This window comes from Brachypodium distachyon, chromosome 2, assembly GCF_000005505.3.
Source record: "Brachypodium distachyon strain Bd21 chromosome 2, Brachypodium_distachyon_v3.0, whole genome shotgun sequence".
NCBI lineage: Eukaryota > Viridiplantae > Streptophyta > Magnoliopsida > Poales > Poaceae > Brachypodium > Brachypodium distachyon.
The window spans coordinates 26,559,743-26,587,486 of NC_016132.3; the positions used below are offsets into that span (position 1 = coordinate 26,559,743).

Consider the following 27,744-nt stretch of genomic DNA (forward strand, 5'->3'; position numbering starts at 1 on the left):
TAGCCTTAATAGTGGTACTGATTAGTGCTTAGCCATCCTTAATTAACAGAAAAGAAAAACCATTAACAGAAAAGCCCATGAAGGCAAAGGAAAAACAGGCCTGCTCGGCTGAAACTCCTTGAGTGTGCGGATGGATCGATAGGCAGCAGGCGGTGGGCGCCGCGGGGAGGTCAGCTTTTTTTTTTACAGCCGTTGGGAGGTAATCTTTATTTGCTTGGTCTGCTTCTAAATAAAACCTTTATTATTTCAACATAAAATTTGAATTTTTCAATGTATTATGAAGATACTCCGTCCCATATTAAGTGATAAAATATTACATGTATTTAGACTTTTTTTGGATAGAGATACATCAATATTTGAGCAAATTTGAGTCATTTAGGAGGAAGTATTGAAGTAATATAATTAAGTAGAATATATTTTGATTATGCAACATTTTTTATTATTTAGGCCCCATTTCATATTTCGCACCAGGACCCCGAATTCCTAGATACGGCCCTGAAAAAATGTAACTATCGGTTTAGGACTTTCAGTTAAGATCAGGTTGATTGCATTTATGATGCATTTTATCTGATTTTCTCGTTTTATTGTTTGGCTAACTAACTTCTTCTTGTTTTTGTGTGTATTTTTCACAGCGGTTTATAAAAGGACCGTGTTATTCAGCGCACGTGCCCACGGAGCTTACCGTGCAGTGCCCATCGAGTGATCCTTTGCGCGCTAGCTGGCTTTTTTTATTTGAGCGAAGCGTGCTAGCTGGCTGCTTCGCTTGCACGTGCAGCCCAATAGAGTCGAGCAGGCGTGGCCCAGCTGGACCAATTTCCTCGATGCAGCCCACTACATACAAAAGCTGATTTTGGGTATTTTTATACTAGTTGATTTCGTAGATTCAAGATATTTTATAACTCAAACCGTTTGTCCGATTCACAATCCGTCTTCTAGATTTGTATCGACAAGTGCTTCAAAAATAGATCTTACTCGAGTATGTTTCAACAAAAAAATCGAACCCTTTTGTTATCAGGCCAAATTGCGCAAGTTTCCATCGTAACTCGTAAGGAGAAATCATCATAACTTGAGATTAACACTGTAGTCATAAATTATTGGTGGTAACTTTGATAAACAAGTCACCATCCTATTTGTATGAAGTTATGAGGCCAAATTGCACAAGTTACCATCCTATCAGGATGATAAATTCATATTTTAATAGATGGTAAGTTTTAAGTTGGAAAAAAAGTTACCGGATTAAATATGCCTACTTAGAAGGTTAACTGTGCATGTTTACCGGGCTAATTGTTTCCACTTACCAGGTTAATTGTTCCCACTTATCAGGTTAACTATGTGTGTTTATCAGGTTAACTGTGTGTGTTTATCGGGTTAACGGAGCAAACTCACCATGTTAACTGTGTGTGTTTACCAGGTTAACGGTGCCTACCAACCAGGTTAACTATGTGTGCTTATCAGGTTAACTGTGTGTCTTTACTAGGTTAACGGTTTATGTTTACCAGGTTAACGGTGGCAGCTTACCAGGTTAACTGTGTCAGCTTACCAGGTTATTTGGACAGTAAGACATACATGGCAGTTAGGAGGGACAACAACGTGTCAACATGCTGCATAGATTTTGTCAACTTATACATAAAAAAAGCTAGATCGGCAGAGCGACATGATCCCGATGGTCTTGTTGTTGCATATCTCGCGGTCTTTAACGGGTGGCTGCAGTCAAACCGAAACTCGCTGACGGCGACCATCCGCCATCGTGTTCGCGCTTGGCGGATTCACGGGGAACCACGTCCGTGACTTTAGCGACGCGTTGGTGCCGCTATCATGGCAGCTCGGCGACGAGGTGTTGTTCCTCGTTAGAAACACCCAGTCATGGTGGCTGACCAACTGCAGCGTTGTGGTGCCTCGGGTCTTCAAGTTCGACGACGTCGAGCTCGACCGTGACGACCAGGTTCGATACTTCCCCCACGTCTCCGTTGGGCTCCGCATCACGAAGGAGTTCGACATCGCCTAAAACAAGTCTCCATGGCCATGACTTGTGTTGGATCAAACTAGTGTACATCACAAAAATCAGGCTCGAGGCCCCCTATTAGACATTTCATCAAATAGCTTGCTTACACCTTTCTCACAGCAGCTTGCCGTGACCAGCAGCATGACCAGAACACTTCGCCAAGACCAGGTGCATGAATAATCATGGGAACCACCGCCGTAGAAGGCAAAGAAGAAACCGCCGCTCCTGCTGCTCCGTCACCCGGCCTGCCTTCCAACGCGGCCGCGGCCTGCCGCTGCTCCGCCGCCGCGCCATTCTCCAGCGCCGCTATGGCCTGCCCTTGCTCCGTCGCAACGCAGCCGCCCCTGCTCCCTGCCTGCCTCCAGCGCTGCCTGCTCCGCCGACACGCCAACCTCCAGCATCGCCGCGCCCTGATCTGCTGCAACGCCCCCTTTCGCCGCCGCGGCTTGCTCCGACAACGCCCCTGCTCCAGCGCCGCCGCGACCCCGCGCCTTCTCCCGCTCCGCCGCAGCCCCAAGGCTGCTCCACCGTGCCTCCTACTGCGGGAAGAAGAGACGAGAGAGAAGTACAGGGAAAGAGAAAAACAGCTTGGCCGCCCGATTGCCATCGCGTGTAGCTTGATGCGCGCCGCACGATAAGGTAAGTGTGGGCACGTCCGATTATAAAATAAGTTCGACCCAACCCATATTAGTAACTGTATACTAAACCTTTGCAAAGCCCAATAATCAGATTTCGGATTCAAATAGTCATGATGACATCTCGGAAATGATGAGGACATCCAAGATGAGCATATAGAAAAAGCTCAGATAAGTCTGGAAATGTCCAGATTGTTAAAGGTTGTGCGGGAATTCGAGAAGCTACTCAATAATCTCAAAGTTGACTACATATTCTCCCAAGTCAAACATGCAAATGCAGAGTCATTTTTAGTCATTTTCACATCTAGCTAAGGGGGTTGCCCCTAGTTATAAAACTACATATTCCCCATCTTTTTTAGGAGCATTCAAACCCTTTAACTAAGCTTATGACCCAATCTCGTGTTTCTTGTTCATTCGGGTCGATTCACAAATAGCATGTGAGAGAGTCAATGTCATTGATCTCCAGATTTAATGGACGAGAAATTGTCAAACTGAGTTCAATGTTGCAATCAATAGATCTACAAACTCTATTTCTTTACTCTTGTGCACGTGTCCGCTCGATTGCTGGGAGAGTCACTTTAGAGGCTTTTGAAAATTACAACTATGACTCAATTCTCTAAGCGGACTCGCCGACAGACTCTGGCGGTGGTATCCTCCGTCTTTGGGTTGTTTGGTCCTGATCTTGTAATCTTGTGGCGCAAAGAACCGATCGACCTGCTTCCTTTTGAGAGTATTTGTAACACCCGTTGTTTAGCTAATACAAATCACACGGCCCAGCGGGAAGATGGTTCCCATTTTTTTGGTAAACTGGTCATGCATCACTGTTTAGCTAATACAAATCACACAACCCCGCGGGAAGATGGTTCTCTTTTTCTTGGCAAACTGGTCCTGTATCTGATGCACTATTGGCTGAGTAACGAAGTCACATAAGAAAATTATTGTAGAATTGTTCTTTTTCCGGTTTCCCTGCACCCCGCAGAACGGGCCGAGAATGCTGGAAACCTCTTCCCCAACATATAATGGGGTCAACATATTATCTCTACCCTTCATTGCACCTTCGTTGCATCAAGATTGATGATATATTATATTGTTACAATTTAGACCCTCATCTTACCATTATTCTCGAGGTGTAGTCCTAGGTGTTTTTCATACATATCCTAAAACTCTTTTAGATTTAGTTATTCATGCTTCGCAGCACCCCCCGCTGCCGTTCGCAGCATCCTCGCAGCATTCCCGGCCGCCGTTTGCAGCACTGTCGGCCGTCGTTTGCAGCACCGCCGACCACCAGTCCGTTCGCCGCATCGCCGGCCGCAAGTCGTAGCATCGTTGTCCCTAGTTCGCAGCATAGCTAGTCTCCGATCGCAGCATTGTCACCGCAACGCCTGTCGTGGGTCGCCGCATTGCCGGCCGCCGATCGCAGCATCGCCACCCCTGTTCGGAGCACCTCCGGCTGCCGGGCGCATCATCTTCACCGCAACGCCTGTCATGGGTCGCAGCATTGCCCGATCGCAGCATCGCCACCCCTGTTCGTAGCTCCTCCAGCCGTCGTTCACAGCATCGCCACCATTGTTCGCAGCACCGCCGCCGCCGGTCACAGCATCATCGTCCCACGGCCACCGTTCGTAGCATCGCCCGCTGCTGTTCACAGCATCACCGGCCTCCGGTCGCCGCATCACCTCCGCCGAAGAAGAGAGAAAAGACGACTCATGGAGGAAGGAGATGGGAGCACAGTATAGAGAGAAAATGAGTGAGGATTGCGTAGGTGACGGGAAAGTGGTATACTAGAAGGCTATAAATGCAAAACTACAAATCACCGATTTTGAAGCAATCTAGGCCATCGGATAACGAGGGATCCCAGCATGTGCCGGGGAAAACCGCGTTGACGGGAATGTACAAGTTGTACAGGTCACGGCGGCGGAACGTACTGGATGAAACGCGCTGTGTTGCCGTTCCTCCCGCACCAGCGAGGCGCCCGCGACGCGAACCAAATCCAGTTTAAAACGCACGACGCGCATAGCGACTCTTCTTCCGGCGACTGAAACCTCAACACGGAGGCTTCCGCGGAGCCACGTCACCCAACCTAGCCGTGCGCCGACGGCCCGCCATCACCATGGCTACCCCGCCGCCAGCAAGGCCGGCGATGTCCCACTCCTCCGCCTTCCTCCTCCCTTCCTCCGCGCCCCGCACCGGCTCCGCGGACGCCTACGCGGTTGTCGTCCTCAACCAGCGCCTGCCCCGCTTCGCGCCCCTCCTCTGGGCCCGTGGTAACTAGAGCCAATGCCTCGCCGGTCCACGATATGGGGCTTCCTTCGCCTCCAGCTGCTCACATGGTCCCTCTCTCTGCAGCTCAGGTGCGGGTGTGCGCCGACGGGGGCGCCAATCGCGTGTTCGACGGCATGCCGGAGCTGCTCCCGGAACAGGACGCCGACGATGTGCGCCTCAGGTAATGCAATCCTTCGGCTACGTGTATGTTTCTCCGGTCGCGCCTTACTCCCAAGTTAAAGGGCAGGGGCCAGGGGGTGTGCACAGGAACCTTCCTGCTCCTGCCCTGGTGGTGCCGTGGTGGCCATTCGGTCTCTTGGATTGGTCTGTCCGCCAGCAAAAAGTAGAAAATGTTCGATCGAATCGACAGTTTCAGTCGTGTAATGCAATCTCTGTCATGTCTGCAAGTCCAACTGGTTGCATGCTCACCATCTGCTTGATGGAATGCTTGGAGTGGTTATGTTTATGCACTGCCTACTGAGTGCTTTATATTACGTTAGAGAACTCGACATGTGTAACCGTGTGATATATCTGGTATATTCATGTGGAAAGGGATTAAAATTTGCTGATGTGACATGTTCTCCAGAAATCATAATTTAATTGTAGTGACCATCTAGCTAGCGTTGATGCTTCTTCTGACGTTGAGTGCCACTGCTTCAGTTGATATGCTGGTAAACCAGTTTTTTTTAGTGCAATTCATTATTTGAAAGTGGTTTCTTTTACATGTAAGAACTTCGTCTTACTGGCCACAAGAAGCGGTAATGTTAGTAGTACTGTAGCTGTAGTGGTTAATGCAATAACTCATCTATTTAATTAGAAGAAGTGATGTTAGTAGGGATATTCTGAGCTACCAGAAGCATCTTTTATACTTAGCCTTTTAACTTCACCGAGCCAAAGGTTCAAATCACATGTCATTCCTGTATTTGAATTACTAATGGAACTGGTCTGCGAGATTATCATGACTCATATCAATTTTTCAAAGAATTTTATTGCCAATCTTCACCAGCTTGTCCTTTGTTTTTTTGCAGATACAAACCAGATGTAATCAAAGGGGATATGGATTCAGTACGACCAGAAGTGAAGGAATACTATTCCAATTTGGTAAACTAATTCAATATTTTTCCATTTAGTTTGTGTTAACCAAAACAACTTGCGTGGAACGAATAATATTTGAACCATACAATATTATCTTGCCAATATTATCTTGAACTATTATCTGAGTTATTTAGCACAATATGATTAATTTTGTTTACTAAAGGTGCCTCATCAGTTTGCAATATGCGGTGCTCCCTTGGGTGGAATTTTCTAGTTTTAATTGTTCTTTCAGTATTTAGAAATGTGAAAACCGAAAGGAATGAACAGTGCTGGTTTGTTTGGTTTGTGAGTCTTAGTTAGTCTTAATTAGCAGATCCTTACTGTAAACACCCTCAGTGGACGGTACATCTGCATTCTTCTTGGAAGTTATTTATCCTCTTTTCAACCCGTCCGTAATAAGCTATGCTACAGCTTCAGCTCATGTTAGAGTGACATGTTTGGTGTATTGCTGATTCTGTACCTTCGCTTTCTTTCCCACATAGTTTCTTAGATGGAACCAGACATGCAGATTTAATTTATCATGCATGGGTGTCTGCATTTGCAGCTTTCGAGAGTGTAAACGTGGTACGTGCTATACTCCTTTGTGTCATGGGAGTATTAAACATTCAAGTAGATATGTTCCTTTGTGTCAAGTTTTACTTATTATAGGCTAAAAAAAAAGTTTTACTCCTTCCGTCCCAAAATAACTGACGTGGATTTGTATAAGAATCTATACAAATCCACCTCACTTATTTTAGGACAGAGGGAGTACTTATTATAGTATTATAATATGAACAAAAGAACAGCATTAGACTGTGTCATGTGGTGGCGTACCTACCAGCGTAGGGCTCGCCCTGCTGCAGATCCTCAGCCCTAGTTTGTGTTTAGTTCAATTGCTTGCTAGTTAAGTTAAGAAATAGGATCTAAGTCGGAAAGGTTTTGTCCCGTAGAAGGTTACCCTGCCGACCTGATCTAATTAGAGTTCTTTTCTTCTTTCCCAAGTTGTAATTGGCTATTTATAGCCCACCCTAGTCAATCAATAAAGCAAGCAAAATAATTAGTCTAATCTCTCATCCCCTTCCTCTGCGCCTCTCTCTCACCCCGATCTCCAGCCATAGGGCGGCGTGGCTACCAGCCTCGCCGTCTAACCTACCACGACTACAACCTCCGTTCCAATCCACAGCTTCCTGGTTCCCAAGCACGTGACAACTTGGTATCAGATTCATCTTCGATCCCCGCTGCCGCCATGAGTCAACCTCCGCCCCCTCAAACCCTCGCCGAGCTCATCACCAAACAGCAGACAGATCATGATGGTGTGGTGGAGGCCCTCAACAACTTCGCCTCCGACTGGCAACTTGATGCAGACCAGCGCCGCGCAGATCGCCAGGCGGACGCTGCCAAGCTCGACGCCTCGATCAAGCAACTCACCGAGGTCCTGCAGTCCGTTCAGAAACAGGCCGCTGAAAGTGCACAACAGCAGTGCGTGCAACACATGGCCATCCAACGCCTCGAGCAGGGCGGCTCGGCACCGCGGTTGGGAGGCCCAGGCATCATGCCCACGCCCGGCGACAGGTCCCAGGCGGTGGATCTGACCCACAACTCTGAGAGCAGCGACCGGCCCCCACGCCTTTACAAAATCGATTTTCCCACGTTCGATGGGGAAAGCGATCCGCGTCCATGGCTGGCCTCGGTCAGCGCACACAGGAGTCCGATAAGACATGGCTGGCCTCCTACCATCTCACCGGCATCGCCGCATTATGGTACGGCCACCTTGAGACCAAGATTGGTCGCCCATCTTGGGAGACGTTCCGGCAACTCCTCTCCAACCACTTCGGGCCTCCCACACGTGCTAATCCGTTCGGCGAACTGATCTCCCTCCGCCGATCAGGCACGGTGGCAGACTACACCAAGCGCTTCCTCGAGCACCTTTCCTAGATTACCTCGATACCCGACTCTGAGGAACGGGACATCTTCACCAACAACCTGGGCGACCCCATGAAGACTCAGGTCGAGATGATGAAACCAGGCACCTTGGAAGCGGCCATGGACCTGGCTGTCTCCTTCGTAGCACCTCCACGACGTGTCGGCGGCTACGGCGGCTACGGCGGCCTCCGCGTCCTGGCCGGCTCGTCAGCTCCGCGCCCCTGCAGCACTGGTCCCCACCACTGCTGACCCCTCCAGCATCACTCCAACACATGTGTTAAAAAAACTAACAGCCGCGAAGATGGACGATCGGCGCGCGAAGGGGCTCTGCTTTAATTGCGACGAGAAGTTCGTCTGTGGCCATCGCTGCAAACAACTCTTCTACATCCAGTCCACGGACGACGACACCGACGACTTTGAGGATTGCGACGACGACATTCAAATCTCCCTCCTCGCGGTCACGGGCGTCCACACTAGTGACACCATGCAGGTCCCCGTCCGCATTGGTGATCGCAAGCTCATCGCACTAATCGACTCGGGAAAGCACCCACAACTTCATCAATGAGGACATCGCTGCCACCGTGGGCGCCAATTTCTCGTCAGGCCGTCGCCTTCGTGTCACGGTCGCCAACGGCGACCACGTCACCTGTCGCGGCCTCCTACGGCACGCTGCCATCGTCATCGACAAAGAGCACTTGGTCGCTGACCTCCACGCCATCCCATTGGGTGGTTTTGACGTCGTACTGGGCACACGTTTCCTCAAGACACTCGGGCCAATCCTTTGGGATTTCTCCCGTCTCTGGATGTCTTTTTGGCATGCTGACCACCGTGTCGAGTGGTACGGACTGGCCGCTCCAGGACGCCCAACTCACATCCACGTGTGCGCCGGTCGTGAGCTCCTCGACAGCCTCCTCGCCGACTACACCGAGATCTTTGGTGACCCCACGGGCCTGCCGCCGCCGCGAGTCCAAGACCACCGCATCCGATTGGAGGCCGGTTCCCTGCCAGTGGCTGTCCGGCCGTATCGCTATCCAGCACTCCAGAAGGACGAGCTCAAGAGGCAATGCGTTGAGATGCTGGAACGCGGTCTCATTCGTCGCAGCACATCGGCCTTCTCCTCCCCGGTTCTGCTGGTGAAGAAACGTGACGGCACTTGGCGCTTCTCCGTTGATTACCGAGCTCTTAATGGCATCACCATCAAGGACAAGTTTCCCATTCCCGTTGTCGACGAGCTGAAGGGCGCCCGCTTCTTCACAAAGCGGGACCTGCGGTCGGGTTACCACCAAGTACGCATGGCCCCAGAGGACATCCACAAGACGGTGTTTCGTACCCATGAAGGGCTCTTCGAGTTCATGGTCATGGCGTTTGGTCCGACGAATGCTCCAGCAACGTTCCAGGCGTTGATGAACGATGTGCTCCGTCCTTTCTTACGCCGCTTTGTGCTCGTATTTTTTGATGACATTTTGATCTACAACTCCTCCTGGTCGGACCACCTTCGTCATGACAAGACCGTCCTGGAGGCCTTGAGGACTCATCGACTCTTCCTAAAGCGCTCCAGGTGCTCATTTGGTGAGGAATCAGTGGCGTACCTCGGTCACGTGATTACGGTTGACGGCGTCGCCATGGACAGCGCCAAGGTATTGGCCGTCGTCGATTGGCCGCAGCCCAGGTCAGTACGTGCCGTGCGCGGCTTCTTGGGCCTCGCCGGCTACTACCGCAAGTTCATCCGTGACTTCGGCATCATCGCGGCACCACTCACGGCGTTGCTTAGAAAAGAGGGCTTCCTTCGCTCTCTTCGCTCTCAAGACCGCCCTCACCACGGCGCCGGTTCTGCATCTCCTTGACTTCACCAAAGCCTTCACGGTGGAGTGCGATGCGTCCGGGTCCGGTTTCGGCGCGGTGCTACACCAGGTTGCAGGTCCGATTCCCTATTTCAGCCAGGCTATCGCTCCTCGTCACGCCTCCCTTGCGGCATACGAGGGTGAGCTGATTGGTCTTGTCCAGGCAGTGCGGCACTAGAGGCCGTACCTCTGGGGGCGCTCTTTCATCGTCAAGACGGACCACTATAGCCTCAAGTTCTTGCTCGACCAGCACCTGGCAACCATCCCCCAACACCACTGGGTGGGCAAGCTCCTGGGGTTCGACTTCACTGTGGAATACAAGCCGGGCCGCCAGAATATTGTGGCCGACGCTCTCTCTCGCCGGGCCACGCCTGTGCCATCACGGGACCGGCTTTTGACCTCTTCGACGCCCTCTGGCAGGCGGCACAATCTGATCCAGCTTTGGTGGCACTCCGTGAGCAGCTCCATTCGGGCGAGCTGAGCGCCCCTGGGGCTCTCAGCGACGGCATCGTTACTTTCGAGCACTGGGCCTATGTACCGCCATCTTCTCCATTGATGGCTGAGGTGCTGGCTGCTGCCCATGACTCCCACCATGAGGGCATCCAGAAGTTGCTACACCATCTCCGTCGGGATTTTCACCTCCCTCGGGCCCGCGTGGTGCTCTAGGATTATATCCGCGCATGTGAGGTGTGCCAACGTAACAAAACCGAGCAGCTTCATCCAGTCGGTATACTTCAGCCCTTGACAGTCCCTTCCCGCATTTGGGAGGATATTTCCATGGATTTCATCGAAGGGCTGCCTAAGGTCGGTGGCAAAAGTGTCATCCTCACCGTCGTCAACCGTTTCTCCAAATATGCACACTTCATACCACTGGCGCATCCCTATACAGCTGAGACGGTGGCCAAGGCATTCTTCACCAGCATTGTTCGCCTCCATGGAGTGCCGATATCCATTGTGTCAGATCGTGATGTGGTGTTCACCTCGAATTTTTGGAAGGCCTTATTCGCAGCTTCGGGCACCCGTCTTCACATGAGCACGGCTTTCCACCCGCAATCTGATGGGCGGGCTGAGGCTGTTAACCGGGTCATCGCCATGTACTTACGCTGCCTCACCGGTGATCGGCCTCGCCAATGGCTCCAGTGGTTGTCATGGGCCGAATACTGCTACAACACATCCTACCACTCGGCTTTACGGGATACTCCGTTCCGGGTGGTCTACGGCCGCGATCCTCCATCGTTCCGCGATTACATTCCAGGGGAGATTCGTAATCAAGCGGTGGAGCGCCAGATTGTTGATCGTGATCAGTTCCTCCAGGACATGCGTGCTCGGCTCCTTCAAGCAGTGCAACATTACAAGCACTATTATGATGGCAAGCATCGCCTCTTGTCTTTTGACATTGGTGAGTGGGCTTGGCTGCGCCTTCACCATCGGCCAGCAGCGTTTCTGGGTTCTGCAGCCAAGGGCAAGTTGGCTCCTAAATATTATGGCCCTTTCAAGATCATCGCCAAGATTGACTCGGTGGCCTATCGTCTGGAGCTACCAGCCAGTGCCCGCATTCACGATGTATTTCATGTGGGTCTGCTCAAGAAGTATCATGGGTCGCCGCCGGAAGGACCGCCGGCACTGCCTCCCCTTTTCCACGGCCGTGTGCAGCCAGCGCCCAGCAAAGCCTTGCACGCCCGCCTGTGCAGAGGTCTGCAGCAAGTGTTGATTCAATGGGAAGGCCAGTCTGCCGCCAATGCTTCATGGGAAGACGTTCCGGCATTTCGGGCTCGCTATCCAGGCTTCCAGCTCGAGGACCAGCTGTTTCATAATGGAGGGGGAGATGTCATGTGGGGGCGTACCTACCAGCGTAGGGCTCGCCCTGCTGCAGATACTCAGCCCTAGTTTGTGTTTAGTTCAATTGCTTGCTAGTTAAGTTAAGAAATAGGATCTAAGTCAGAAAGGTTTTGTCCCGTAGAAGGTTACCCTGCCGACCTGATCTAATTAGAGTTCTTTTCTTCTTTCCCAAGTTGTAATTGGCTATTTATAGCCCACCCTAGTCAATCAATAAAGCAAGCAGAATAATTAGTCTAATCTCTCATCCCCTTCCTCTGCGCCTCTCTCTCACCCCGATCTCCAGCCATAGGGCGGCGTGGCTACCAGCCTCGCCGTCTAACCTACCACGACTACAACCTCCGTTCCAATCCACAGCTTCCTGGTTCCCAAGCACGTGACAGACTGTCTTACATATGAATGTTTCCTCATGTTCTGGTTTGAAATATGAGAGAGCTGATGCTATCTTACTTAGGATTTAGCCCATTGATTTCTAGCATAGCATCTTCTTCTTTTTAAATAGTGTGATGATTGATGTGACCTTGACCTATATTGTTTCTTTTGTGATGCGAGCCCATGTATTGTAGATAATACCATTATGCTAAGGTCCCGTTTGGAACGCAGGAATACAAAACATATGAATAGGAAAAAACATAGGAACAGGGTAGGAAATTCACATGGAAAACAGAGGATTGAAAACCATAGGAAAATTTGACAACAATGTTTTTGTAATGCAGGAATGGGTAAAATGTAGAAATGCTTTTTCCAAAACCATTTGTACACTGCTTTTATAACTTGAAATATAGAAGTGGCCCACATATCATAGAGGAGGCAGAAAGGAACTAATCGTCATGTTCGTATCTTCTGCTTGTTCTCCTAGGCAGCAGCAGGGCAACACGATCTCCAGTCGAAATTAATACAGTACCATTCAAGGAGACAGATCAAAAGTAGACACAGGGGACTAATTGCTCTGGAATAGCTCTAAGCTAAAACTTGCCTTTTGTCTCCGTTGACGCAAAGGAAAGGAAAAAAAGAGACCAGACCGGAAAATTTGAGTGATTGCTACACTATTCCTCTGGATTTGCCCTTTTCCTGCATTCCAAACGCACAAATTGTACCCATTCCTCTGGATTATGAGTTTCCTTTGAAAAAACTGTGAACCAAACGAGCCTAAAACCTGTATATATCATTCAAGTTAATGTTTCTGTTGTCGCATGGAAAGAAATATCCTGACCCAGGACTTCATGCAGGTCCTTTCTTAAATCTAATTCTGTCTTATGGCAAATCTAATGAAATATCTTATTATTTGATCTGCTGCAGGGCACCAAAATAGTTGACGAATCACACGATCAGGACACCACTGACTTACACAAATGTGTAGCATTTATCGCTCAGAATTCACTCGTCTCCGACGTATCTAATGTAAGCTGCTCTAGCTCAATACTATGGACCCGTTGCCTGTCAAATCATTTTATCAGAACGACACATGACCATGTTCACAAAATATACTGCCTTGTCTTTAATGGCAGCTATGCATCCTTGTCCTCGGGGCCCTAGGAGGGAGGTTTGATCACGAGATGGGGAACATCAATGTACTTCATCTTTTCCCAAATAGCAGGATCGTCCTCCTATCGGATGATTGCCTGATCTTTCTGCTCCCAAGAACGCACACTCACAATATCCACATTGAACGGTCCATTGAGGGGCCACACTGTGGGTTGATCCCCATAGGCGCACCTTCAACTAGCACCACGACCACTGGTCTCCGGTGGAATTTAGGTAAGTGTGTTTGACTTCATCTGCATCCTGTAGTGTTAATCAACAGCAACTGATGTCTCGAACGCATTTTATCTTCAGATAAGACGTGCATGAGCTATGGTGGATTGATTAGCACATCGAACGTCGTTGATGAGGACCAGGTTACGGTCACTTCAGATTCTGACCTGATCTGGACAATATCGCTCCGACATTGAGCTTATGTGCAGCACAATTGTGCCATTGTCCCGGTACATCCAGCAGTGATGACAATAGATACAGGCGCATTTGAATTACAAGCCTTGCAACATGTAATTTTGTAGTTTTGGCAACCAAATATACATATTTGGCACTGTATCTACCAAAAAAATATGAATGCATGTGGAAATACATGTGCTATGGCATCTTTTGCAAATTACTACTCCCTCCGATCCGTATTATTTGTCGACATATTAAATGTATCTAGATGTTTTTTAAACATAGATACATCCATATTTGGATAAATTTGAGTCGGAGGGAGTACAAGATTTTCGTTTCGAGCATGATAGCTTGGACCTAGTGCTCGCGATTGAGCAACTGGGGTGCTTCTGGTTCTGATGAGTGACACAGAGTCGCTAGTCGGTTCGGATGAACAAAATGAAGTCGTGATACTGTGGTTGCATTTTGGAGTGTGGAGTCGTATTACTGTCATTGATTACACCTAGAGTTTGTTGACTGGACCGATACCATTGGACTTAGGGCATGCTTGGTTGGTGCCCAGAATTGCCAATCCAAAATTTTGGTAGCCAATAGAAATTTGGTCTTCGTTTGGTTGGTTGATTAAATATTGGTTGGCTGTGGAATCTTGCTCACCGACCTCACAATTTCATTACTCCTTCCGACCCATATTATCTATGAATCTAGACATGTTTTATTATGTAGCTACATGTGTATCTAGACAAAGCCGCGACAAATAATATGGATATGAGGGAGTACAACTTTTGCCAAAATTTTGAGCAATTTGAGGCCCGGTAATCTATAACCCTTTCTTTGGCTAGCCAATTGTTGGCAAGAATTGGTAAGACATGAACTGGCATGAACCAAACATATCCTTAATACATGACAGGTTAAGCATGAATCCGAAACATTGTTGTGTACAGAGCTAGACTAATATGTTTCAAAGAACTTAGAAACATGTTGGACTTAACTTGGGAAATGACCATTATACCCTTTTAGTTAATCGAAAAAGCATGTATACTTCAAATGAATTTCACCGATCTTGGTCATTAGCCCTTGTATTAAATAGTGGTGCTAATTAATTGCTTCAACAAATTAAACTTGTAAAGTAATTCTTGTTGACCCAAAGATGGATGCCCTACGTGAGGGTAATCTTGGTATGTACATTGACAAAGACTAGTAGGATTATATGAATGCTGGCTTAGCCATGTGGTAGATGAACGCCAATGATTTTGTCTGCTCATGTTATTTGTATTCGACACGTGTATCCTATTTGTGTACATGACGTCGTCGTTGTAATAATTAATTAACCTGCAATACTTTATGTATGTATGTGGTAACGCTTGGATGGTATGTACGTACTAGGGAAGGTATCATGAGCACATCCCGCTTCCGGACTACATAGTCTGCATTATCTCAGGATGGATTGTGCCTTTGCTTATGCTCAGTTTGGCTTGCTGAGCTGTGTTGCGGTAAATTTATTTTATAATATGTCGAGAAAAAATACACACCATTGAAACACGAAAATGTTGTTTAGACAAACGAAAAGGCTGAACTATAATAATTCATCTCAATGCGAAATCTAGCTTTAATTGGACAGCCGTACGTACACATTAACTTAGGATAATTTAGGGTATAATGATCCGATTTTGAATTTCATTGAAAGTTCACAAAAACCGTTCACGAAAGTTAGTTCAAATTTATATATACTTTTTGTTGAAATCCTGTTTTTCATTAGAAGTTTATTGTTAAATTCATCCAAGAGTACAAAGTTGTATGCATTTTAATTGGACGTTGGAAAATTTCCTATCCCACGAAATTCGTTTCATGTGAATCATACGATTCAAATGACATATGTATAGGGATTATTTATTAGGATTGAAAGTCTCAATTCTTCCTTCAAAATTTATATGGTTTAAATAGGGCCGCAGTGTACTTTTTTTTTTTCTTTCAGGAGCTCCGTGCACAGTATGTGAAATTTCAGAATCTGACAGTGACATCTCAGATACAAAAGATCAACCAATGGATCCTTTTCGAAATAACAACCGCGAAAGTCGGAAGCGATTCAGGCCCTGTTTGTTTGGGCTTCAGCTTCAGCTTTTGATGCTTCTAACAATCTCAAAAGCACTTCTTCCGTTTACATATGAAATTAAGATTGCTAAAAACAATAAAAAAACTGAAGCAGAAATCTAAACAACCAGACCTCGTGCCGGTCCATCCCGCGCTTTAAAAATCAAGTAAAAAAAAGGAGCAGCTCTTCCCGTTCCCGCCCAGATTTTCGCTACCCAAGCGAATCCACGCCAAAACGCATCCCGCCCGTCCAGCCGAAACAGAGCCGCGCGCATCGCACGGCTCCACGTCACCGATCCGGGGCACATACGCTCCGCCAATCAGCAACTGTGTCTTCCTCTATAAACTCACCTCTTCCGCTCCGCATTCACATCGCGATCCAAATTCCCCAACCACCAACGCACCAGCGAAGCCCGCTCCCTTCACCTCCCGAAGCATCGATGGCCCCCAAGGCGGAGAAGAAGCCGGCGGCGAAGAAGCCAGTGGAGGAGGAGCCCGCGGCTGAGAAGGCCGAGAAGGCCCCGGCTGGGAAGAAGCCCAAGGCGGAGAAGCGGCTGCCGGCGGGCAAGACCGCCTCCAAGGAGGGCGGCGGCGAGAAGAGGGGGAGGAAGAAGGGCAAGAAGAGTGTGGAGACCTACAAGATCTACATCTTCAAGGTGCTCAAGCAGGTGCACCCTGACATCGGCATCTCCTCCAAGGCCATGTCGATCATGAACTCCTTCATCAACGACATCTTTGAGAAGCTGGCCGGTGAGGCAGCCAAGCTCGCCCGCTACAACAAGAAGCCCACCATCACCTCCCGGGAGATCCAGACTTCTGTCCGCCTCGTCCTCCCAGGAGAGCTCGCCAAGCATGCTGTCTCGGAGGGCACCAAGGCCGTCACCAAGTTCACCTCCTCTTAGGTTGCTTGGCCTGTATCTATTTAGTGTTTGTAGTGTCTGTCTACTCTGGTTATCTGCTTTATGTTAGTAGTAGTGATCGATGGAAGTTGATGAATGCCTGCCAATGTTTCGTTGGTTGTGTACTGCTCCTTTTAGAAACTGAGATCTAGAATAGCAATAAACCATTTCTGTTAATTCCTCTGTGATATTTGGTTGGTAGTAGTATTGGGTTTTCTGCAGTACGTTGAATCCAGTACTGATCCCTGAACAATCTGCCGTCTGTTCCTATGACTGCATTATGTGGAGAAGCTTGTTTGCCTGTGGAAGTGTGCACCGTTTCATGGATGCTTTTGTCGTTGCTGCTCTGCGGATGAAGTTGGTGAGAATGAAAAGCAGAAGCACTGTGATTTGTCTTCCAGTTTTGGTTTAGTCAATTATTTGGCCTGTTTGACGGCATTTTATTTACTTATTCAGCATGTTCTATGCAACTTGGAGTGAGGCATTTCTTGCTGTTGTTTTTAGTGGAACATATTGCCTTGCTGTAACAGCTATTGCTGTTCTATGGTTGAGCTTCTGGCTGTAGTTGCTGATTTGGTGGTAACATGTACTAGTGTTTGTGTACTGACTCTGGGTTTTGGAGTTCAAATGGAATTTGAAATAACCGCACTTGTCAAATGATAGTAATTGTGTCTTGCCACTGTATACTAGTGTTGCGAAGTTTTTGATTTAGGATAGCTGTATCCTACAGCGAGTTGAATCAGTTGTGGCAACTTTTACACTCTAATTCTCTCCACTGTAATTCTGGTCGGCGTGTTTTCCAATAATTGCTGAGGGGTTGCTCTCCTTTTAGAAAAATGTTTTTCTAACTGGGCTAAGATCTCCTAATTCATAATCTCGATTAAGTTTGGGTTGGCAGGATAAGCACGGACCATTTTAGGTAATCCAATTCGCTTGTGCATTTCACAGTTCGCTAATAATCGTCTTGTTAGCAATACATGATCATATAATTGAGTAATCTTCTTGAACCTCTTACAGATTAGGAGTTACTTATAGGTGTTACGGTGTTACCTGTTGGATAGCGGATAGCCTCTAGGGTGTCGTGGCAGGCAGATTTTTCGAATTTCAGTATTGAACTTTTGGAGTAGAGTGGCAAGTTCGCCTTGTTCACAGGAATGTATCGCAAGCTGAGGCACGTGTCCCAACTCGGATTCCTTCATCGTTGGATCGTGGCGGCCCATGTACGATCGCAGCACCAACGAGCCCAAGGGCGGCCCACTGCTGGCACACGCCTGGCTGGCTAAAACGCGGCTGGAACGAACCAATCAGAAAGCAAGAACCCCCATGCCGCGGATCGCTCCCCACGATCCGCGTGCCTCGCTTGATTACCGAATCGCCACCGTCCACTCCTCGAACATCCAACGCTCCAAACTCATCTTCCCTCCCGAAAACCAAATCCCACGCCAAGCTTCCCGATAATACAAAATTTCCCCATCTCGCGCTCCCGCCCATCGTGCTCCCCCTACCCTCCTTAAATTCCCCCCGATCCCTTCTTCTCTTCCTCACTCCAATTCCCAGATCTCCCAAGAGCTCAACCCAGAACCGGGAAGCAAAACCCAGACTAGCCTCCTCCCATCCCGATGGCCCGCACGAAGCAGACGGCGAGGAAGTCCACCGGCGGCAAGGCGCCGAGGAAACAGCTGGCGACCAAGGCGGCGCGCAAGTCGGCCCCGGCCACGGGCGGCGTGAAGAAGCCCCACCGCTTCCGCCCGGGCACCGTCGCTCTCCGGGAGATCCGCAAGTACCAGAAGAGCACGGAGCTGCTCATCCGCAAGCTCCCCTTCCAGCGCCTGGTTCGGGAGATCGCGCAGGACTTCAAGACCGACCTCCGCTTCCAGAGCTCCGCCGTCTCCGCGCTCCAGGAGGCCGCCGAGGCCTACCTCGTCGGGCTCTTCGAGGACACCAACCTCTGCGCCATCCACGCCAAGCGCGTCACCATCATGCCCAAGGACATCCAGCTCGCCCGCCGCATCCGTGGCGAGAGGGCGTAGTAGACTACTCTGTACCTCTGTTATCTGAATCCGTCTTGTGGTGTAGAGATCTGTTCGTTTTATCTTAGTCATGCTCTGTGGTAGGGATGTTCCTTGTGCCTGTTCTGGTGTTACCATCTTGTTATCATCAGTCAGTAATGAGAAATTGCAATCTGATCTTAAGCATGTTATTTTTAGTCTCTGATTTCAGCAATCTTTCGTTTGTCCCATTGAATTAATCCTTGGTTCTTTCCCTGCAAAAAAAAAGAATTAATCCTTGGTTCTGTCACTTAAGATCAGATTCAGCGAAAGTGCTAGGTTTGGTTACTCTGAATCTGAACATGGTGCTCACTGAGGAGCCTCGTTCATGTGCTACAGTTCGGTTTTTTGTTTCTCTTTTTTCACATCTTCTAATGGGTGCCTGACCAGCGACTGTTCTGCTGTAGTTGTCATTTGGCTACTACTACTTCATTGGAACGTTGCAAATCCTTGGCTGACGTTATATTGGGAGAATCCCTGATCATATCTTTTTGCAATGGTAAAGTGCAGTGAGGATTACAAGGCATATCGAGGAGGCTTTTGGTATTGGAATCACCAATATAACAGTGGGCAATTTCTGCCTGGGCGCTAAGTAGTTTGGAACGAAACACATCAACAGTTGGGTACCACAATGTTTCCTAGAACGATAGTGTCTGATTCAGTTTAACTTCAAGATAGACAGTTAGTTGAATGTCAAATAGAGATTCTTTTTAAACATGAGCTAACTGAACTGGATTTTGATCCTTTTGGAGGAAATATTTCAAAGATGTCCATCCCTGGATGAATATTTGGATTTAGGCTGTGCAAAAAGTATCTCTAGGCCTTGAGTTTGCCCTTGAGCAACAAGAAATTGTGATATCAGTTTAGTGTTGTAGCTTACCATGCAAGAGGCCAAGTAAGGTGCTATATAAAAGGAGATTTTGGTAATTCATTTGTGCTAGTTAAGATGCAGAAGAGTGCAATGACAGAATGATCTATTAGATGCAAAGAAAAAAAAGTTAGAGCTCGTTTGGCTCCGATCATTTGGGCCTGAATACTAGAATTCATTATGATTTTAGGAATCAACTTGTTTGGCTAATATAGATGGGTACATGAACTCAGTCCACAATCTTGTCGAATCACTCTACCTAATTCCGCTCTAAAGTACATCATTCGTCTGGATTTGTCTTGCATTTTATAAATCCATGTGGCTGGCAAACATGATTTTTGAATTCAAATCCAATCGAATGAAATTGTGTCAAATTTGATATCATTTCTACCAAATGAAATGAAATGTGGGCTGCCAAATGAGGTGAAGATACGAATAATGAACAAAAGGCCAAGTAAGGTGGTATATAACTCTATATAAAGAGAAAGGTTTCTGCAATTCATTGACATGCTACTTAAGATGCCCAAGGGTGAAAAGACATGATCTATCATATACAAAGCAGCACTCTTACATATTACAGAAACACTAACCTGAAGACGGTTTTTCTCTAGTTTTAAGCTTAAAGGATTCTTTTGCTCATCTTACAGTTAAATTTTGGTTATCGGCAGTTTTTAAAGTTATATGAGCCACAATTCTGTTTTTTACGTCAGACTTCTTTTATGCTCCATTCAGATCAGAATGGCGCTATTTATATTCTCTTTCAAAAGACAAAAATGTGCAATGGGAACAAGCTTGTATTTCCAACTGTTCTATCATTCTTCTTAGAATGCAGGTTCGTTTTGGAGCCCATCTGTTTGGCAACACAAAGTAGGCGGTTTAAGATTTGGTCGAGTGTTGTAAATTAAAAGATATTTTGAAAATTAGCAGGAGAGCTGCTAAGATTCATTTAAGAAGAAGAAGAAGCCTGGCTCAAGTACAGAAACTCAGGGATAAAAAAAGGAGCCCCGATGTCAAAAGGAAAAACACTGCGCATCTGTGTCAAGCCACATTGTCAAAGAGAGGAAAGATATGGGACAGAACATTCAGAGCTTGAACAGTATAACAGAGATGCAACCAATACTATTATTCTGGAGTGAGGTCTCCGCCAAGGTGATCCTCTCTCTCCATATCTATTTCTACTTTGCGCTGAAGGCTTCTCTGTCATGCTTCATGAGACTGAATTAAATGGGAAACTGAAGGAATCAAAATTTGTAAATCTGCTCCTAGTATAAGTCACTTGTTATTTGCAGATGACTCCCTTCTTCTCATCGAAGCTAACGCCAGCAGTATACAAGAAGTAAATAGAATTCCCAATACATATGAAGCCTGCTCGGGTCAAGCTATAAATAAGGACAAGTGTGCTATCCTATTTAAGCAGGAACACAAAAGCTGAAGACAAAAGTGAATTGATGAACCAATTAGGCATCTCCAAAGAAGGTTTTTCAGGAAAATATTTGGGTTTGCCGGTATATATAGACAGATCCAAAGTAAAGGCTTTTCAATACTTGAAGGAGAAAATATGGAACAAACTACAGGGCTGGAAGGAAAAGATGCTTTCTAAAGCTGGAAAAGAGATTTTGATAAAAGCAGCCGCTCAAGTTATACCTGTGTATGCCATGGCTTGCTTTGACGTCACCAAGACTCTTTGCGATGACGTCAGTACAATGATAGGGCGATATTGGTGGAGCAACATGGATAAAGAGAACAAAATCCATTGGGTCAGCTGGGAAAATTTGACAAAACCAAAGAAAGATGGGGGTCTGGGTTTTAGAGATTTATATTCTTTCAACCTTGCCATGTTGGCAAGGCAGGCATGGAGAATTCTAAAGAATCCTCTTTCTCTATGCTCACAAGTCCTTGCAGCAAAATATTTTCCAGACCACAATCTGCTACAGGCTGAACCGAAAAATGGTATCTCGTACTGCTGGAGGAGCATTTTAAAAGGAGTACAAGTGTTGAAGAATGGAATTGTAATATATGGACAGATCCTTGTCTCCCGAAAGGTATATCAAGGATGGTCACATCCAGAAGAGGGAATAATCTGCTAACAAAAGTTGCAGAGCTAATTGATCCTGTCTCTTACTCCTGGGATGAACAACTTATCAAGCAAACTTTTAATGAAGAAGATGCTCAGGCGATCCTCCAAATTCCTATTCAAGAAGGTGCCAAAGATTTCTTAGCTTGGCACTTCGATAAAAAAGGAAACTTTTTCGGTTAAATCGGCATATCAAGTTGTCCTTGATACTGAAGCACGAGAATCTGAAAAAGGCATCCCTTCAACGTCACACAATCCTGAAATTAGTACTAACCTGCCATGGATGAAATTATGGGCGCTACCTTTGCCAGGTAAACTTTTGCATTTTCTATGACGACTAGCAAATAACAGCCTTCCCCTTAGAACGAAATTAAAAAGAAGGGGTATAGATCTAGATACGAGATGCCCAATATTCTACAGACTTGATGAAGATGGTGGGCATGGCTTTTTAAAATGTAAGCCAGTTAAAGCCCTTTGGAGAGTTAGCTCAATTGGAAGATATACGAAAACTCCTTCTCAATTGCCCTAATGCTCGATTGCTAATGAATGAAAATTTTCAGCTGGGTGAAGAGACATGCATGAAGACTTGTGTGCTGCTGTGGACCTGGTGGTCTGAAAGAAATAAAGCAAATCAAGGAAATCATATTAGGAGCCTTGATGAAATTCTTTTCTCTTATCAGCTCCATCTTACTGAGTATTGTGAAGTTATTACAAGGCGCAAGAAGCTAAAGAGGAGCACCCAACAGGTTTGGTCTCCTCCTCCAACAGATTTTCTGAAGATTAATACCGATGGGGCTTTTGTACAATCATCTTGTTTTGGCGGGTGGGGTTTTACTATAAAAAATGAACATGGTGAAACTCTGGTGGCAGGGGCAGGTAATCTGAAAATGGTTGCTGATCCACTTCATGCAGAAACTGCAGCGATGCTTCACGCCCTTCAGGAAGCAGCCAGAATGGGATGTCACAAGGTCATTTTGGAGACAGACGCAAGTACGCTTAAGCAAGCGATGACTAGCAATGCGATAATTCAAGTTTGGGTGTTTCGTTAAGAGAAATGAAGGCTGTAATTCAGTACTCTTTTCAATGTTGTAAGATAGAAGTTTGTCCAAGAGCTTGTAATGTATCAGCACATTGTCTAGCTGCGTTTGGTATGTGTATGGAATAGGGAAGCTATCATGTATGGCTTGACCCATTCCCTAATCATGTAAAAGACTTGGTTGCTGGTGTATGTCCAGCTCGTTTAAGTTAGGATGTCCAGCTCGTTTAATGGAATGCAGTATGTGTTAGGCCTCTTTTGCCCTCTTTTACCCCAACAGAGCTTTTATTCGTCGCTAGTAAAATACAGTAAAACTGGATGCAGTTCACCAATGGACGTTCCAGTTTACCCAAATTTTCTGAAACACACGCTGGGACACTTGGAATTCCCATAAACTAAGAAGATAATTATCTTTGTGAAGAATAGGGAACAGAGCTGTATGTGTGGTAAGTATTTCTCCATTGGCCGTTTCTGGGCTGAAAGAGTAACATATGTGAAAGCGAATCATGTGCCCCCGTATGAGTTTTGATGATTCATGACAAATTGGTTAAGGGACTAATGTGCAAATTGAATGTTTCAGATGCTTAGTCCCATGGATGATGAGCTCCAACCGGCGTTGGTAATCCCTCAAATTAGAAGATAGGAAGAAGCCTTGAAGCATCAAGGCTTACGGGTAGGCTAAGGATGTTTCCTAGAATTTCTGTGAAAAATTGTCTTCACTTTGAGTATAGGACAAGCCGTACTATTAAGAGGGGTTTCAAGCGGTAAGCTGGTTGTGAAGAATTCATTTTCCTCATGCTCAATTTAGGATGAAAATGGTGTGTCTTTGTTCTGAAGAAACTTGAGTCTAGGATGCTTCGAGATTCGCTGTCTTCATGTGTGAAGAAGAGCTCGAATGTTCCTGGATCCGTTTCTTCAGACTAAAGACTTCTTTGTTTTCAAAAGGAGTTTGAATTCAAAAATGTTTGAAAAACGTGGTGTTTGCTTTTTGGTCTGACCAGTCAAACTATTTGTTATGATGACCGTTGGCACTTGAAGAAAAATGTCTTTGGTGGAAGACAGAGACCGTAGGTGTTTCGAGACCGGTGGTGTCTCAATTCTTCAGTGGGGTCCAAATGTCGGTAATGGCTAGTTTTTCCGGCCCGGCTATATAAACGGCCGACCCCCTCTACCATTCGGTGGAGATCTCGAAAACGATTTTGTGAAGAAAAATCTTAGAGCTAAGCTGAGCCGAAGAAAATGATTTCTCCCTTCTAACCGAACGTTGAAGAACTTGTTACTCTTGGTGTTTGGCAGCACCTAGACAGCTAGGCATTGTTGAAGAGCAATCAAAGTGTGATTTGCCTGAAACAGTCCGTGAAGACTTGAAGATCGCCTCTGCGAAGAAAGATCTATCACGAGAAACTGGGCGAGATTTTGGTCTTAGCTCAGGAGAATTGGGTGGACTTGTGTGTCCGCGAATCTTGTGTGATTCAACCCTCTCAACGGAGACGTAGGATTGTGCCAACAATTTGAACTTCGGAAAACAAATCATCGCGTCTCTATGTCCGAGTGATACTTTTCCTCACCTATTTATCTTCAGTCTTCATTAACTGTTTGCTTCAGTTTGAACTGTCTTCAGTTACTATTTTTCTTCACTGTATTCCGCTGCTGTAACTCTGCCAAGACTCAGAATTGATTTCTGTCTTCACTTGTTTCATCATGTTTGAAGAATCCGTTTTAATTTGAAGTAAAATTTGATAATCTTCAATTCACGCCCCCTCTTGAAGACATACTCGATCTTTCAATATGATCTCACACAATTCTAGCGAATAAAGCAATAGGTTATGGGTCAACAAAAAACACTAACCAGTTGCAACCTCCATATTGTTCGAGGAAAATAATGCATGGCAACATACTAGCACTCCGACAAGAAAGCTCATTGATATACTGAAGTTAACAGCAAGTTACATTGCTCACAGGCAAAATTTTCATGTCCCATTAGTGGGAGAGGCAGGGTACAGAATGAAAGTGAAATCTACATTTCCGTGTGGCACTACATTGGATAGAGGATAGTCTTGCCACCAACATGGTATCTTTCGCAGAGCTTCTTCAATGTACCCACCGATTGCTGCATAGAGTTCAGTTTGGTATCCATGAACATGGCCTGCAAACATGATGCTTCTTAGTGCTTACATTCTCAGAATCTAGATATTTTTAATCACAAAATCAGCCAAATAAAATATTTGGAAATTTTGTTATACCTTGTAGTTATCACCATACTTCTCTATTAATCTGCCAATGCAAATACGCTGAATTTTAGTCAGTGGCTCCAACGGTGCAGACTTGCCATCCCTCCTTCTCTTCCCAAGAGCAGATTTTAGATCTACATTGCATAGAAACTATTCCATGAGATCATATACAAGTACATCAGCGGGCTTACATATTATATCTATTGTAATTGAATCAAGTACAAATATGCATTTCATAACAAACGTCTTTTATGCGATGGAGATAACTCAAAGAAAAATAATGGTATCTTGACTACTATGCCAAGCCAGAACTTCACCCTAGGCGATAAACAAAGAAAACAGAAAATTACATCCATTTTGTTTCCATCATAATGTCCTGCTATCTTATGTTGACATGTCTAATATTTTTGCGCAAAAAAAAAGACTTGTCTTATACTCCCTCCATTTCACAAAGGTTGGCGTATTTTGTTTCGTTAAGACAAGGCTTTGACCAATGAAAACTCTATTGTTATGTGTTTTTTCATACATGGAATTTATATCAATGGATTCGTCTTTAAAAGTTCTTGCTAATGATCATGGTTCCGAATCATATAGCTTACATATTAATAGAGTAATTCTTGGTCAAAGGCTTGTCTTAACGAAACCAAATATGCCAACCTTTGTGAAATGGAGGGAGTATTAACATGCAAGCACAAACTAACTATGCCAGAACATTGCTGTATGCTTCCATAGCTTCTTATGGGAATTACTGATGAATACTGCAGGTGGAAAAGAGAGAACATATTTTAAAACAGTTAAATTGAAATACTCCCTCCAACCCATACTATTTGTCTCAAATTTGCCAAATATGGATGTATCTTTGTTTGAAAAGCGTCTAGATACATGCAATATTTTGACAAGTAATTTCAGCCGAAGGGAGTAGAACATTTGAAATAAGCAATCAATTTCAGTTTATCATAAAAGCATGCAGTTTCAATATTAAAAGCACTCAAATTCAATTTAACTTAAATATACGTCAAAATCAATATTTGATGGGACTTGGATTGTACAAAACTGCATGAGGAACACACACGTTGACTAGTTCTTGTCTTTCACAGCTTACCACTTGAAAACCGCCCCAAAATGTCTTAGTTCATACTTTGAATTTGAATGCTACTCCCTCTGATCCTAAATTCTTGCCGTTGTTTTAGTTCAAATTTGTACTAAAACAATGACAATAATTTAGTATCGGAGGGAGTAATATTTATGGCTTTGGAACATCTTAAGGGGACCACAATTTTTTAGAAGTAGCACAGCAGTTAGCAGGTGCCTTTCTTTTTTTCTTGACAGGACTAAGTCAGTATCCCTATGTGAGAATAGTTTTTTTCTTTCAAAACTATGTTAGCTGCAAGAATGGGGGTAACGGCTAGCTGCGAGAGGTTGGCAGCCTCTGCTTTGCTGCCTTCCATCCTCTGGGTTTTGGCACCGAGATGCTGAGAAGACACACTTTGGGTAGCGTGGATGAGATGAGAGAAGCGATATGTCTCCAGTTTTTAAATTAGTCTTTAGTAAGTAGAGCACAAATCTATTCTGAACTAGCCAATCTACTGGGACTTCTAACTTGCTGATTACAAGTCTGTTCATACCTAATCTATGGACTGCAATACTAAGTTGCATCATACACAAACTCCTGCAGCTACTCAGCTTATGCTGACCTGCTGAACTTCAGAAGCTCCATATGAGGCAGGCCATAATATACTCTGAACAACCAACTAAAACAGAAATTAATCTGGGTGCTGTTGAAGGCAAAAGAACAAGCATGGTTCAATTCCCATAAGGCCATAAGTTTTGAAAACGATGCATTATTTACAAAGTAGTATTTGCTTGGTTTTGAAAATTTGGAGGACTATTGTGTCAATTCTCTACCCAATATGACAGATAGTTTATCCAACATTACGAAAAGCAAAATCCATGCACACTTTTGTTCTATGCATAAAACAGCTACAACCCATACTCAACACTCCCTCTTCATCACAATTCTACTCATTCCATTGTAACTGTATGTAGTCAGCTGGAGAACTAGTCAAAGTTTATCAAAACTCGTTGGGTTGAGCAGACCTACAACCTTGATGAGGATGCGCTGTCCAGTATAGTTCACATATTGTCCATTTTATCATTTTGTCAGTTCAACGGATCATGCACAGCACAAATGAAATCAAATTTAGTGGCAAATCATCTGTAGTGCCCAAACACAGGTGAACAACAAAAAGACCTATTGACGAACCCAGTTTGCGCATTCACCAAAGCTAACTAATAAGCCACCTAAGCTTCCCATCAGTATAACCAAATGAGAATCTAGACATAAAAGATGAATTCGCCAGCTTGCCGATCCAAATTATCATGTGAAGCGAGGGACGAGAAGGGTGGCTGACCGTCGCATTCGAGATCACTGCCGGTGTCGACGGGCTCGAACTCGTCGACGGGGGCGCGCGCGGCGGCGACATCGGGCGCCTGCAGCGGGGCGCTCTGGACGAGGTGCGGTGTGCCGCGGGAGTGGGCGCCGAGCAGGTTAGGATTGGCCACCACTCCGAAGGCCGCGTAGTTCTTCACCACGCTACCTTCCGCGTCCCAGCTGGGAACATGGCCGCCGCCATCTGCGGCGGCGGCAGCGGCGAGCGCCTCGGGAAGGTCGAAGGCCGGCTTGAACTCGCGCGGCTTCTTGCGCGGCAATCCCACGCGCACCTTGGTGCGGGAGCGCCTGAGCTTGCGCCGCGAACCTCCCATCGGTGCTTAGGGTTTCGAGGGCGAGGGGTTACCTAGGGTTTTGGCGAGAGATGGGAGAGGGGCGAGGATGAAGAGATTTTGATGGGCCTGAAGGAGAAAATCAGAACAGGCCCGTTAGTTAGCTCACTTCGTCACTGACGGGGTTTGGGCCGGGAACTCCACTTCGTCTCTGACGTTTGACGCTGACGGGTTTTGGGCTTCTGTGAATTTTTTGACAGAAGTTATGTACAGC

General features: G+C 46.2%; 4 protein-coding genes across 4 annotated transcripts; 3 read left to right on the forward strand and 1 right to left on the reverse strand.

Annotated features, from left to right (window-relative positions):
- The first annotated feature begins 4,570 nt into the window (after positions 1-4,570).
- LOC100828492 (thiamine pyrophosphokinase 3) lies at positions 4,571-13,740 on the forward strand. The gene is made up of 6 exons (XM_003568552.4): positions 4,571-4,901; positions 4,984-5,080; positions 5,928-6,000; positions 12,873-12,974; positions 13,082-13,331; positions 13,410-13,740. The coding sequence occupies exons 1-6, from the start codon at positions 4,748-4,750 to the stop codon at positions 13,523-13,525; spliced, it is 792 nt and encodes a 263-aa protein (XP_003568600.1). The 5' UTR covers positions 4,571-4,747; the 3' UTR covers positions 13,526-13,740.
- Positions 13,741-15,943: 2,203 nt separating this feature from the next.
- LOC100829292 (histone H2B.1) lies at positions 15,944-16,680 on the forward strand. The gene has a single exon (XM_003568555.3). The coding sequence runs from the start codon at positions 16,034-16,036 to the stop codon at positions 16,493-16,495; it is 462 nt and encodes a 153-aa protein (XP_003568603.1). The 5' UTR covers positions 15,944-16,033; the 3' UTR covers positions 16,496-16,680.
- A 1,331-nt stretch (positions 16,681-18,011) lies between these two features.
- LOC100828791 (histone H3.2) lies at positions 18,012-18,698 on the forward strand. The gene has a single exon (XM_010233190.3). The coding sequence runs from the start codon at positions 18,112-18,114 to the stop codon at positions 18,520-18,522; it is 411 nt and encodes a 136-aa protein (XP_010231492.1). The 5' UTR covers positions 18,012-18,111; the 3' UTR covers positions 18,523-18,698.
- Positions 18,699-24,363: 5,665 nt separating this feature from the next.
- Positions 24,364-27,569, reverse strand: LOC100830205 (nucleolar protein 16). The gene is made up of 3 exons (XM_010233191.3): positions 27,161-27,569; positions 24,762-24,883; positions 24,364-24,664 (listed from the first exon to the last, which is right to left on the reverse strand). Exons 1-3 carry the CDS (start codon positions 27,510-27,512, stop codon positions 24,554-24,556), a joined length of 585 nt encoding a protein of 194 aa, XP_010231493.1. The 5' UTR covers positions 27,513-27,569; the 3' UTR covers positions 24,364-24,553.
- Between the last annotated feature and the right edge of the window lie 175 nt (positions 27,570-27,744).

Excerpts from the sequence above, each read along its gene's own strand:
- LOC100829292 (XM_003568555.3), top strand. The coding sequence starts at position 16,034 with ATGGCCCCCAAGGCGGAGAAGAAGCCGGCGGCGAAGAAGCCAGTGGAG.
- LOC100828791 (XM_010233190.3), top strand. The coding sequence starts at position 18,112 with ATGGCCCGCACGAAGCAGACGGCGAGGAAGTCCACCGGCGGCAAGGCG.
- LOC100828492 (XM_003568552.4), top strand. The coding sequence starts at position 4,748 with ATGGCTACCCCGCCGCCAGCAAGGCCGGCGATGTCCCACTCCTCCGCC. Across the intron at positions 4,902-4,983 it reads GCCCCTCCTCTGGGCCCGTG|CTCAGGTGCGGGTGTGCGCC; the intron begins GTAACTAGAGCC and ends CTCTCTCTGCAG. Across the intron at positions 5,081-5,927 it reads GCCGACGATGTGCGCCTCAG|ATACAAACCAGATGTAATCA; the intron begins GTAATGCAATCC and ends GTTTTTTTGCAG.
- LOC100830205 (XM_010233191.3), bottom strand. The coding sequence starts at position 27,512 with ATGGGAGGTTCGCGGCGCAAGCTCAGGCGCTCCCGCACCAAGGTGCGC. Across the intron at positions 24,884-27,160 it reads CAGTGATCTCGAATGCGACG|ATCTAAAATCTGCTCTTGGG; the intron begins GTCAGCCACCCT and ends TATGCAATGTAG. Across the intron at positions 24,665-24,761 it reads AGTATGGTGATAACTACAAG|GCCATGTTCATGGATACCAA; the intron begins GTATAACAAAAT and ends TCATGTTTGCAG.